Source organism: Eretmochelys imbricata, chromosome 11, assembly GCF_965152235.1.
Source record: "Eretmochelys imbricata isolate rEreImb1 chromosome 11, rEreImb1.hap1, whole genome shotgun sequence".
NCBI classification, from domain to species: Eukaryota; Metazoa; Chordata; order Testudines; family Cheloniidae; genus Eretmochelys; species Eretmochelys imbricata.
In genome coordinates, this window is record NC_135582.1 from 65122376 (window position 1) to 65136702 (window position 14327).

At 38.5% G+C, this 14327-nt stretch overlaps 1 protein-coding gene across 2 annotated transcripts in view; it reads right to left on the bottom strand.

Moving 5' to 3' along the window:
* The window catches only part of KANSL1L (KAT8 regulatory NSL complex subunit 1 like), a 98965-nt gene that overhangs the window by 23170 nt on the left and 61468 nt on the right, over nucleotides 1–14327 (bottom strand). For both annotated transcript variants that reach the window (XR_013347541.1, XM_077830415.1), the window contains exons 7-8: nucleotides 5535–5700; nucleotides 827–937 (exon numbers count right to left, since the gene is read on the bottom strand). Coding sequence is in view for 1 of the 2 variants with exons in the window: in XM_077830415.1 (XP_077686541.1) it covers nucleotides 827–937; nucleotides 5535–5700 (277 nt within the window). In the remaining variant the exon portion in view is untranslated. The remainder of the gene's footprint in view (nucleotides 1–826; nucleotides 938–5534; nucleotides 5701–14327) is intronic.

Sequence of the window (14327 nt, forward strand, 5' to 3'; positions counted from 1 at the left end):
GGAGGGGTTTGTTATGAAGTTTCTGAGCTCATTCTGACTGCAGCAAGCAGCACCTCTTAATGAGAGCAATCAGCAACAGGACTATGGGTTATTTCCAAGTAGTCTCTACATAATTTGCTTAGCAAGGATTTAGTGAATTAGATGAGTCAACAGCATACTGGTGTGAAACACCTTTTCGCACTGGTTGGTTTTATATTCTCACAAATACAATATATTAGATGGAAACATATGGGCCTGGTGGCATTACAGCTTTGGCCACTTTCCAACACTGGGTGGAACATTTTAATCTCTTGGGTAGCCCCCTCACGAATTCTTGGGAACTGGTGCAGAAGGCCAAAGAAAAGGAGAACCAGGTGTGTTTATGCAGGTCCAATGGTGCTCACACCCAACTATCAGGAGGAACTACACCTGTTATTCCAGCTCATAATTAGAAATAACAAGAAGGGAGAACTGTGCAGAAGCCTCAAACCCTGTACAGATTGCAGGATAGAAGATTTTACCTCCCCATTCCCTTCACACTTCTCCCACATAAAACCCAGATATTTGGAATCTAGGTGAGTGGAATGAGTTTCTCCCTCGATTCCTCATTACCTCCCTCCTCCTAACTCCAGTGCTTGTTATTCTCCCCAATAACTAGTCTTGTGATCTGTTCAGATTGTAAGCTCTGTTGTGGATGCTAGCCATATAGTGAGTAAAAGCATGATCCCTGCCCATCTAAAAACACTAAACAATATTTAAGGCAGCATCCAGTAATACAAAAAGAAAGTGCTGAGAAACTAGCTAAAAAAGAAATCTTGCACTCATTAAAATATTTTGCATCACATACCACTGGATGGAGACATTTTAAACTCTACCCCTAGTGCTGAGGTGTCAGCAGGATCTCCTTTGATCTTGTCCTCCTTCAACAATGTTTCAAAATATATATGAAGAGGAATATCTATAAAACAAAGGAAGAGATATATACATCTGAGATAGTCAGCCAGCTGTGGACCCAGGAGTTATACATTGGTATTACATTTCTGGAAAACCTATTTATACAGTCTGTGTTATATTCTGTACAAACAGCATTGCTGTCTCGAGCCCACAAAGAGTGATGGTGGGGCAGCCCTGACATAGCTGACTGGCTGCACATGCTGGACAATGTCTTCAGATAGCGAAACTGGAGAGGGGCCAAGGGGATGTATTTAAAAAAGGACAAAAGTGAAGCTTGACTATGAGCAGCAGCAACAGAGACATTTTTGGAGAACTGAAATATTAGCTCTCTGGCACACCCAGTCATGAATATGCGGGACGAATGGCTGGAGGGAGGGGGGAGAGAGACTCAGAAAGTAAGAAGTGAAAGATGCAGACATGGACTCTTATGTGAAGTTACTCCTGACAATCTTTCATCTCTGTCCACACAGAATGTGTCTTCCCTGCCAAAAAAGTGTGTGTTTGTTTTTAACAGTGGGATAACTAACATGCATTAGCTATGCCCCTGTGAAATCCTAGTGGAGACCAGGCACCTGTAATTTTTACTGTGCGGTAGACAAGTGACATCAACACTGTGGCCCCTGCCTGTGGCTGACCTCACCTAGCCACCCCTACAGTAAAAATTACAGGTGCTTGGTCTGCATTAGAATCTTAAGCACACCAATTATCCCACTGTAAAAAAAACAAAACAAAAAAGAACCCACCCCACCTGATTTTAGCAGTGAAGACAAAGCCATAAAGAAACAAGCCAGAAGGTGAGGGTAACGATTGTAGGCTAACATGACCCAGAGCACTCCAATGCTCTGACAGCTTGTTTAGCATTGAAAGTTAAGTCAGATTAATTTAAAGCACAACAGCTATTCCTGAATAATTCCATGCGTAGGTACTCTTATTCCAGAATAAGACTGTCCACACAAGAAGTTATTCGGGAATAGCTATTCCAGAACATCTCCATGTGTAGACAAGCCCTCGAGAATATGGTGTGGATGTATGGCCGCATCTGCACCCACTGGTGCTCAAAAAGTCAGTGCTGTGGAGAGCACACGTTGCACTTTTATTTTGTGATCTGCAAAAGCCTCAAGCTAGCCATCTGGATAGAATTATTTGGTATTTTTGAAAATTGTTATTGCTGAATGCCTTGCGGTAATTTCAAGGTAGGTGCCCTATTTCTGTCTCTAACGAAGAAGGCAACAGGGAACTCTGACTTGCTTCCTGGGGGAGACTTAGTCTACAAAGTATTTCAAGTGCTTGGGAATTTAGCCATCGTAAAAAGGCAGAAGGACGTACAAAACAGGTCTCTGTTTGAAAAGCCCCTCAGGAAACAAATTTAGAAAAAGGGAGCAAAGAGAGGAATGAAGACTTTTTATGCTTGGAATAAAGGAAGGTAAAGAGTCAAGGGAGGTAAATTTGGCAGCTGGGAAATCAAGAAGAAAAATGAGACTAATTTTAAGGGCCAAAGGCTGGACAATAATTTTCCAACATTTACATACCATCTTAATCTCAAGTGTCTTGGAGATCTGCAAATACAAAAATTTTTCTACAAGCAATTTTTGCTAACCAAAAAGAACAGCTTATTTCAGTAATTGGTACTGATCTAAGTTCTTTGTCACAGGATTAATGGGGACCTGCAAAAGATTTTTTTTTAATTGGGCCTGTACATTTTCTGCTTCTTTATGTAGTATAAAAATGCCAGAAAGGTTTGGTTTTTTACCCTAGAAATATACCTGATATATATATATATATATATATTTAATCTTAGAACTATTATGAATATCTTCTCTGCTTGTTTTGGGGGGTGAAGAGGGAGAGAAGGTGAGAGGATCACCTGGATGTCTTAGAGATTGTGAATATGTACTCCCACACTGTACTTAAAAGGATAAGGATATCTCCTCCAGTTTATTCACAGGCTCTGGGCACAATCAGCACATACCACATGCAGATTCTCCTTCAAAATTTGTTCCATGTAAGTCTGAAACTGCCAGTTGTCTAGTACACATATACATGGATGTCTATACGCCTAAGGTATCCTGCAGCCACTGACAAATACTTGGTAAATATCTATGTTGCTGTAGATTTGCTGAGGACAAGACTCGGTATAGCAATGACTGTTACCTATCCAAAAGCAAATATCTTTTGGTAAGCCAGTCCAACTGCATTATCTTATTTGGTTGCCTACAAAATGGGAAAAGGCCATCACCACCTTCTCCTTGCCTTCTGTTCTGTTAAGCAACTTTTTTAAGGGCTCCCAGTCTTAAGACGGAATCCACCTCTGCTCTGAGCAGTGTCTTATGAGAGAGATCTCTGAATAGGGATATATAAATGGACTTGGAAGGCAACATAGATGAGAATTAGGCCACACAGCTGAACTGTATAATCTCAAGCATGCAGTGATCCATTGTATTTCCACTATATGCTGCTAGGACATAAATCAAACGGTCCCCAAAAGAAGGAGGGCCAGGAAAGTAGACAAAATAAGCTCCTGGCAATACTTCAGATGTGAGGCCTGCCAGATACAGAAGGTGTACATACAGCAGATACTGTAGCCTAGCCTCTATTTAAGTGCTTTTCTTCATTCTGTCTCATGATGGGGGAGGCTGAAATTTCTGGGAAGGAGAGAAGAAAGTCCTCAGAAGAAAGGTGTTGTCTTTGGTATCAGAATGAGTATAATGCAACATCCCTCTTTGTCTGTTCAGGCTGAGTAAGCCCCAGTGGCCTTGTAGTAATCAAATGTCCTTCATTTTCTCTATTTTTATGCTGAACAGATCATCTTCTTAAAAAAGGGAGGCTTTTCAGTTTGAGACAAATGTTCTTTTCTATCTTCTTATGCTCTTCAGGGAGCTGGTCTATCATTAGAAGCATCCGCTCTAGAGGTCAGGAATACAGGAAGAGCCAGAGAGACCTTCAGAGCCAAACACTGACAGAACTAAGACTCCCTAATACATTCCCCATGTCCATGATGTTGTCTTCTCATCTTTAGTAGGGTGGTGCACAGTCCTCAAAAGCATAAGATTCCTCACCATTTTAATTTAATTCAATCTTATTCTTAAAATGGAAGAGAATGAGCCTCACTCTGGAAAGAATGGTCCTGGACTGGGAGGTCTCAGGGACAGACCCAAGGAGCTCCCAGCCTCACGTTCAAGCGTCTGTGCTTGGGGAGCCCTCAACACCAACAGAGTCCCTGCACTGGCTTGTTTTGGTCTAGAAGCAGCTTTCCTTTCAGCTGGAGAAGTCTCCAAGCCAAATTAAAGCAGTGAGAATATAAATCCATCTCCAGGAACTCGAAGGGGCATGATGCACACTCAGAGACCCACAGATAGATTGGGTGTAACCAGAGTCAAATCAGCCCTGACACTTGTAGTGCTAAGTCGGGGTCAAACACGTTTTTCTGCACAACAGTGCAGAAAGGCCAATAAAACATTCATTTTAAAGAAAGTCTCTGAACTCCTAGAACATTCAAAAAAATTAAAAAAAAACCTTTTAACTACAGAACCACCAGAAAAAAAAACACTTGAGAAAAAAACAAAACAAGTAAAGCTCTTTGGACATGGAATGAAAGGCCTGTGACCAAAGCTAGCCATGTAAACAAAAGGAAATGAGATGGCTGGAACTGCATGGCCCTTTTGACAGGCTCAGCCCCAAACATTCAGTGCCAAGAGAAGGTACTTGTGATTTCAATAGGCTTTGTTTTCTTGAAGGGTCATGGATTTCTTTGATGCCACAATGCATATTCTTCATATGGGAATATACAGAGGCAATTTCTGAAGTAATACCGTTTCTAACATCAACATTACCTTGTCCACATTGCAGATATGTGGTATTTTTTTATTTCAGTTCTCCTGGTTTAAGTGTTAAATATATAGCATTACATATACTTTAATGAGCAATGCAATTGAATTAGTGTCCCTGTCAGAGCACACCAGCTTTGAATTTCCTGACTGATTTTTTCTACACCAACTTAAAACGTTGCATTTACAATATTAGTATTTCATACATTTATCTTAAAGGGACCTCATCACCTGAAACTTACTCAATTAAAAACATTAAAAATTAGTTTTAAGCTCTGCACATATCCAAGATCCCCCAATGAGTTTTTTTGCTTTTACAATCAAGTCTGTCTTACATTTTTTAAAAGAAACATATCTCACCTGTCATTGCATGAAAGACCTACATAACCAACAAGGTGAATTGGCCAGCTGTGCAAGAGAAATAATTAAACACTAAATGCTATCAAGCGTACAAAATAAATGAACTAAAAAAGGAGAAAAATATTTTTCCCTCTAGTGTTTTTCAGTTGTAATTATCTTAATTGCTACACACATCTATAATAGATGCAATATTTTAGAAAGCAGGATGAAATTTTAAGTTGACCACGTCCCTTTAAATTATACTAAGGGCATTTGTCAGAGCACCTTTTGGCAAGTAATAAACAAGCAAGAAGTATTTCTTTTAAGAGGTTCGTTCATAGCCAAAGCTTTAAACATTTATAAAAACTAAGACAGACCGTAAATTTTAGGATTTTTACAATACAACTGGCTGTTCTGTTGGGGAATTGGATGTCTTACCTGAGGGGAATGATAACACAGGATGAAGAGAGGAGTCCACCTCCGGTATATGTTGTTGTACTATTCTGGATATTGCACCATGCTCAGAACTGCTCCAAATGGAGGCTGGAGCCATGCAAGGCATCTGTGTATTATATGGAAACGAGGCATCTCTAGACAGCAAAGCCTGCAAGGATATTCACAGAAACATCATCTGAAATGTTCATTTTCCCTTTTTTCACTTTCTAAAACTGGGCCAAAGCGATAGATATTTTAGTGAGAGTAACGACTCAATGCTATGTAAATCAGAAGTGTTCTCACACAAACTTCGATTCGCATAGAAGTGATAAATATCTACTGTCTGGAAAAGTGACTGTGGACTGTGTATACCATATCTGAATGAAAAATTCATTTGCTTCATTTGGAGCTAGGAAAGAACATAGAGTAGCAGTATTTTATTTCCAAAGTAGTTTCCAAATCAGAAGGTAATTGTCCCCAACAAATATGAAAAATGTGGTACTCCCTATGAACAAGAAACAAAAAAGCCAGTATTCCAGTTAATTTTCTAGTCAGGCACAACAAACAAGATTGGTACATACAAAGAAAATATTTTTGCCATTATAATACCAAACTAGAAATCTTGCACTCAGCTTAAACCACCTGAATGTCTTGGTACCTGTATATCTGCATACATTATTGAACTCTTACACAGAAACCCAATCATACATAAAGTTAACAACATTAAAAATTGATTTGAGCATGCCATACATTTACATAAAGTCTCACAGAGGAAAGCAAAGTTTCTGCCTCATAGAAACTACAATCTAAGATAGATAGCACAAACAAACAAAAAAAACCCCAACACAATACATGGGAATAATGCAGGAAAGAGATGCAGTGGGGAGTAATGAAGAGGAGAATGTAGAAAGAATTTCTGGGAGGAGTGATCTGAAAGAAGATGACAGGGGGTGGAGGTTTTGACAAACAAGAAGTTAACTTATCCAAGTGTAGAGAACTGGATGATGCAAAACTATATGCTGAAAGCAGAAAGAAATGAGAGCAAAGGGGGAAAGATTATACTGAGCTTTGAAAGCAAGGATGAAGATCTTGAATCTGATAGGATGTCTCATAGGCCAACACTTCAAAGGACTGGGAGCAGTGGCAGAGGAAGACAACTTAACTACAAGAGATGTCTGTGCTTCATAAAAACATTTCATATAAAATACAATGCTGCAAATGACATGAACAGTACTAACAGATACAAAAGCTGACATTTCTGTCTTTCTCCTCACTAGTTGAAAGTTTCACACACTCTCCATTTCAAGTTATCCAAAATGGCTCTTAGCAATTTTAACATTCCAGGCAATAAAGTCTGTCCTTCAGTAGAACGTTGCATGAGAGGGAAGGGAGGGGAACAGGAACAGTATGGATACTTTACGGCCTCCTGCAACAGCAGCTTATTTAAATAGGACTATTTCCCTTCCCATGCATTCTGACTTCGCCTTAATAATCAATAGCAGTAATGGGCATATATGAATTCTTTGTTTTCTTAACAAGTATCTTCGTGATGTGAATGACAAACAAATAGCCTGACTTTGTTGACACACGTGTCAGATGACCAAATGAACAAAAAAGGGTACATCTGTAATTTTAACTTCCCCTGCTTCCTAGATTCAGAAAGTAGCAGTTCCCATAAAAACTCCCTGCTTCCTGCCTTATGAGACGTTCCAACATGCATTCTGCTGATGACATCAACACTCTCATTCATCAGTGGTGAAGCACTGATTCTATCTATAGCATAAGATAAATCCATTTCCTTCCCCCCACCTCCAACAATGGTTCTTATAAGTGACTCCAATATTCCTATTTAAGGAGTAAAGTAAAATGTTTGGAGACCACTCAGTGTTAAATAAAAATGCTTTTCTTTTCTCTCCATTAACAGATTCCCTACTCCAGTACTGATCATAGGGACGTCTACACTAATCAGCATAGTGCATGGTAGGGTTTTAGAGCAGAGGGGGATCTCTGATTGCTTGGGATTACATTTTGCAGGTTTGTTCAAAGGAAGTCATTATGATGTTTTTCCTGGTAAAATATAATTTATGATTATAGCCAGGTTCCTCCAGTCATGTGCATCCATGTTCAACTTTAAACATGAGCAGTCCCATTGAAGTCAGTGGGACTATTCATATGTTTAAAATTAAGCATGCACATTAAGTGTTGGCAGGATTGGGGTCTTTGTTTGGACATTTCACAAATCTTACTAAGGGTGGTCCTTGAAGACAGACAGACAGACAGAAAGAAAGTAGTAACACATTTCTGAACACCATAAGCAAACTTGAATGGCTCACAAGAAGCCACTTTGACTTTTATTTTTAAAACTGCACAAAAATACGTGACCTGCTCCGTACTTACAGCTTATACCAACATAGCTGTATCAGTCAGGGGTGTGAAAAAACCACACCTCCTAGTGACCTAGCTATGTTGACAAACCCCCTAGTGTAGAGGCAGCTGTGCTGATAGAAAAGTGCTTCTGTAGGCATAGCTAATATCATTCGGGGAAGTAGTATTTCCACACTAGCAGAAAAACTCCCACTGAAGTATGTCACCTGTACTGTAGAGGGCTATGCCAACATAACTATGCTAACATAGCTTCTGTAGCATAGTTATAGTCTGTGTTTCCTTTAGAGACTAGTACCTTTCTAAAAAGCCAATACAATCTCTTGGATATGTATTTTTCAAACTGCTGTATCAGCCTATTTACTTGAGAAACCTAAATGACTCCAAGGAGAAATCAATCAAATCTGGTAAATTACAAAACTTTCACTTGAGATCTATTTTTCTTTAACCATTAATCATTGGGCGGAAACAAACCCCAGAAAATACACAGATAAGGCTGACATCTTTAAAATCTAGAGTTTCAGTCTTGACTTTGAATTTCCTGCTTTTACATCAGTTTGTTCCCCAACCTTATTTAGGACATATTGTGAAGTTAGTTAAGTCTGCTTTTTCGCCTACTTTGAAATGCATGCAGTGTGGTCAGAAATATCGTTTCAATTCTAAATCTAGTTAAAAACTGTAATTAAATTTACAAGCAGTGGCTAAAGGATTTTTATGTTTTTGCTCATGTTCTCTGCAGTAAGTCAACTAAAGAGACTCTATTCCCAAATTAGTGTTCAAATCTTTCAATGTAATGGTACACAAACAAGGAAGTAAGAAAAACAAACAACCCTATATTAGCCAATTTGTAATTCAAGAGAAAATAATGATTAACACATGCAAAAGAAGAATATCTGCTAGTAAGAGAGATTTTATTTTCAAACTCCTAAGAAGGTTACTACAAACAATGAAGAGCTGAGAAGAATCTGACCTTGCACTGTTAGGAATGTCTGCTATTACAGCTGGTTGAAAAATTTCTGACAGAAGAGTTTTCTGTTGGAAAAGGCTGATTTAACTAAAACAGAAATGTCTTGCAGGAACTTATTGATTCTGTTGAAATTTTTGATGAGAAATTACCTAAATGGTTTGTTTCAAACTTTCATTGAAGTTGAAAATAAGCACATCAACACTATCAAAATGAAACTTTTTGATAATGTTTCAATATTTCTGAAATAACTTTGGGGGGAATTTTCATTCAATGGGAAATTTCGACTTTTCCGTTACAATTCAGGACAAAAGGAAATTACAAAAAAAGTCTGAATTTCCCACACAATGAAAATTCGGAGTATTGACCAGCTCTATCCATTATCCACACTGAATACAGAGCTCCAACAATTGACAAGTGGTTCATAAAACCTTGGGACATTCTCCATAAAGAATCTAAACGGCCTTAGAAGAGAGATATCTACAGCAATCTTTTATAGAGAAAACATCTATGGAAACTCAATTTCTTTATCAGCTTCTCCCCCAAAGAGCTTGCATATCTCCAAACTTATCCCCCCCTCGCCCTTTTTTTTCTCCCTTGAAAATGCCTATGAAATCTGAGGTATAATGTCATTCCTAGTATAAATTTAATAACAAGAGTTCATGATTGTGTTAATTATAAGGAGATACAGTGTATTTAGAAGGAACACAATTTTTTTCTGTTCTTTGGAGTCTGTGAAAACTAAAGAAGATGCTTATAGAATGACAAGACAAGTATCAGAAGTTTATTTTATTTTAAACTACAAGGGGAAAATACACCCAAAGGAAAAGCCAATTCTCTAAACATTACCCATGAATTCTAATCTACTCATCCAACAATTTATCTTCAGCACTGTTTGACTCTGCTGCAGAAGAAATCAGAAAGGGCAAGCAGAAACTATTCCCAAATTCAAAACACATCCAGAGCCAACAAGATTATTTGTAGCTTGTTAGTGTGATAAACTGATGATGAATCATTCAGCAAGTGAGATTACTGCCTTTGTTCTGGGAGGATTATAAACTGAACAATGTTGCTTAAATGCCAGTTATATTAAGAAAGGGAAGAAAGCTTATTACAAGGAAGAGCGACATAAATTTAGTGCACAATCTTTTGCATTTCAAGTTTTGAAATTCTGAAGTGAATACTAATCAGAATCAGTATATGAAACAAAAAAAATCCAACAGCGAAATGTGTTAAGATGTTTCTGAGCAATTCTTGGAAGTGAGCCTAAATGTAATAAAATAGCACTGAGCTCTGTGGTTACAACCAATTGGCCAAAATTCAGCTCTCAGTTACACCAATGTAAATCTGGAGTCAATCCAATGAGTCAATGGAGTTACCTCAAATAAACTCCATATACTAGATGGCAGGTCTGCTTGAGATTATGCTTGTGAGGAGCCTGGACACAGCTGAAAAGAAAACGCTTCCTCAGAGATGCAATCTGAAATGAAAATCTAGTTGAAAATCTGAAGGAAGAGGATGCCTACTCACTACAGATATCCAGATTAAAGCCTACACATAAGCCATCAGTAGTCAGCTAGAATTCAGGGACTTTGATATGGAACTGACGAATTATCCTGTTGCGAAGTTGCCACATTTCAAAATGGGATGCTAGCAGCCCCAATTAAGCACCAAACAAATTGCAAGAATTGTTTTTCTGTCTTTTTTGTCAGGACTGATTTATGCATTCATATAGGCAGAGTTTAAGTGAACTTTTTGGTGAATTATCATTGATTTGTTCATTATACATTTTTTGCTTTAATAATAGAGCCTAGTGTCACGATCGGATCATTTGTCTGTCTGTTGGCCTCTCCTCCAAGCGGAGTTCCTCATTTATTTAATAAATGACAGAGGTGCATACAGGATAAATACACAAACTTTTCATGTTGTATGAGGTACTGAATGTTTAATCTAACAAACTAAACTCATTTAGCTGTTTCTAAACTGTAAGCATTCTGATTTTACTATTACAAGTCAAATTTAGCTCTCTGAAACTATGCACTACATGTGTGGTGACACATTTGTCAAGTGAAGACCTAAAACATTTTACCTCCAGCTATTACAAAAGACGACTCCGGGGGAAAACAATGTAACTGGCCAGGCATGGAGAAAAGTGTTTGGAATACTCCTATATGTGAATATTATTAGCTCAGTGCTTGCTATGTATGCATACCACTATCTACATAATGTGTTAGAATGCCACTAATATACCTAGAGATAATAATAGACACTACATTATTAGTTACGAATAAAATCTGGGGTGGATTTTCCTGTGTTGTCCCACAATGTTAAATCCATAGAGCCTTCCTATAACATTGCCTGCAAGACTATATACACTCAGGCTACTAACTGAGGACTTTTATCGAACACCCAACTGGGGTAATTTTCAATATCTCTCTTCTGTGCCTCACTGGAGGACCACACAAAATCATGTAGCTAGAGTAAGTTTAACACAGTTCTTTTACAGTAAAGATACTAATAATTAAAAAATTCTCAATCTCTGGATAGCACTAAAATGTACGGACCCATAAACTCAAACTATCTTAGACAGATTGTAAATGCTGGAGACAGAGGTCTTCCGTTTATTCACATGATAGGTAGACTACAGCCAATTGCAGTGCAAGCCGCCCTAAAAGGGTGAGAGGGAATCAGTCTGTCTATGGCCTCTTTACTAAGACTACCAACAAGGATACCAACTGGAATGGTGGGTTTTCTGATATAGACAAGTTTGACAAGGACCTGGACTGAGACTATCGACTTATTTCACAAAACAGCTATCAGATGATAACCACTTTTACTTATAAGCCAACCTGTCCAAATTAAAATTTCTGGTCTAAGGTCAGAAAAGGTTTTATAACTGTTACCATTTTCGTGGGCCATCCATTCCCTCACAGAGGCAGACTAAGATTTTCTTTCCAACCTGAGCCATATTATAATACACTGACAGTTAGAGAGACTGTACTTCTATTCAATGGGAGTTGTGTGTTTTGCCTGAAACACTGACCTTTTATTTTTAATTTTAAAAAAATATCAATTGAACATGGAAGTTTTGTGCTTCATCACTGATCAGTTAAATAAGACAAATGAAAGACTTTTGTAATTGTGCTGAGACATTTTGAAAAAATTCTACAAGGTAGAAATTAAAGGAGCAGATTTATGGTCAAGAAACTATTGGAAGGAAATAACACAATAAATTCTTTGCTGCAGGAATCTGAAACGGACCATGCCAGATCCTTATTGCTGAGAAACCCTGCCTGGCCTGATTGGTTGGCCAACATAGCTATCTCCACAAAAGTTTGCATTAGATGGATTTACTGCTATCCAGAAAATCACATAGTGTTCCAATGATAACGCTATTTTCCCATTAGATAACACATAAACCCACAGGGGCTACCGGGTTATAGATTTCTTCTTTCTGAATAGGATTTTTTATTGTTAAAACTGATGACTAGTTTTTTTTTGTTCCAAACTTTGTCAGCTACTACTTGTATTTACAGAATGCTGATCGTATTCTCCAGGAAATGTACTGCTCCCCAGCAGACTAATCAAGAAGAAAGATTTTATATTTCTACAAAGGTGCTAAGCACTTTTGTAGAAATAGAATTGATCCTCTACTTCAGTGGTTCTCAAACTGTGGGTTGGGACCCCAAAGTGGATTGCAACGCCATTTTAATGGGGTTGCCAGGGCTGGCATTAAACTTGCTGAAGCCCCACCAGCCCAGGGCTGAAGCGGAAGCTTGAGCCTCACCGTCCAGGGCCGAAGCCTATTGTCCAAAGCCCTCAGCCCCGGGTGACACAGCTCAGGTTACAGGCCCCCTGCCTGGGGCTGAAGCTCTTGAGCTTCAGCTTTGGCCCCCTGGCCCAGGGCAGTGGGGGTTGGGCTTTGGCCCCCCCACCCGGGGCGGAGAGGCTCAGGCTTTGGTCCCCACTCTTGGGGTCGTGCAGTAATTTTTGTTGTCAGAAGCGGGTTGCGGTCCAATGAAGTTTGAGAACCCCTGCTCTGCTTGAAACAAGTTTGCAGGAGAGTTGGCAACACAACAGCATTCCTTATATTCACAGCTTTTCATACACTGGCTATGCCAAGAAGCTATGCACAGACAACTGGTGCAGTCAACATCTGGAGATACCAAGGCAAAAGATCAACAGAATACTTTTAGTGCAATTAAAGGAGGAAAATTACTTCATTATATGGAAGACAGCTCTGGAAGAACATGTTGGACTGTATTACTGCCCTAAAGAAAGATTACTTTTAAATATGTATAGGCTGAATAAACTAATGAGAGAAAGCAGGTAATTGTAATAATGATTCACAAAGAAATCTACATGAGTATCTTGTACCTCATGTAAGTGAGTGACAATATGGCTAATACGGTACAGATTTTCCTGGAGGAGATTCAAATACAGTCTTCAAAACACCTTACAAATATTTATATATAATTTCTCTCTCTCTCTTTTCCCCTCCCTCACCTACCCCCTTCAACCAAAATGCGGTGGAACCCTCAAGATGCATGCATTAGCCTAAGTAAGTGCATGTTCATACTCTGTTAACACTTGCCTTTCTCCCAACCCCTCCCTGCATCGCTGTCAATTCCAGTTTTTGTCTTAATTTAGACAGGAAGTTCTCCATGTATTATAATTATTAATAACAACAATTTGTATTACAGTAGTGCAAAGACCACCCAGTCAAGATCAGGGCATATTAAAACACTCCCTGCCCTAAAAAGCTTAAAACATAAATTAAAACTGGAGCAGATATTCAGTCTTTACGTGTTTTAGATAGTAATGTGTGTATGTCATTTAAAAATAAAAGTACTGTAATAACCATAAAACACTATTGCCATCCCTATGCCAACCCTACGCTTTCAAAAATCACGAGCTGGGACCCAGAAAAATCTTGAGATATTTTAAAAGAAATTAAATCTGGGATTCTTATGTAATCACTTGACTCCAGCTGTTGGGGCTTTAGACACAGCATACCGCAAGATCCAAATGGCAAGAGTTGACAACACTGCTATGATGTAATTTTTACTCCTCATGCCTATTCCCACTGTGTGAGAAAAATATTCATACTCTTACTGACATCTAAGGTAATTCACCTTTAGTACATTATTTGTAATTTTGAGTCAGTCCAGACAACCAAATTTGTCATGTTTAACCAGTAGATGGAGACACAACATAGAAAAATTTTAAAACAAGGAGAAATTAGTATTTCTCACCCTTACAATGAAAAGCCAAGCGCGGCTTCAAAAGGAAAGAACCTAGCAGGGAATATTCACAGAGCCTGATACTCCACTGCTGTTTACCTTGTATAGTGATTAATAATTGTGTAAAGGGAATGTGAAGTAGTTATAAAACTCCACCAATTCAGATGTAAATAACCAATAAGGTGCAAAACATCGGATAAGAAGAAA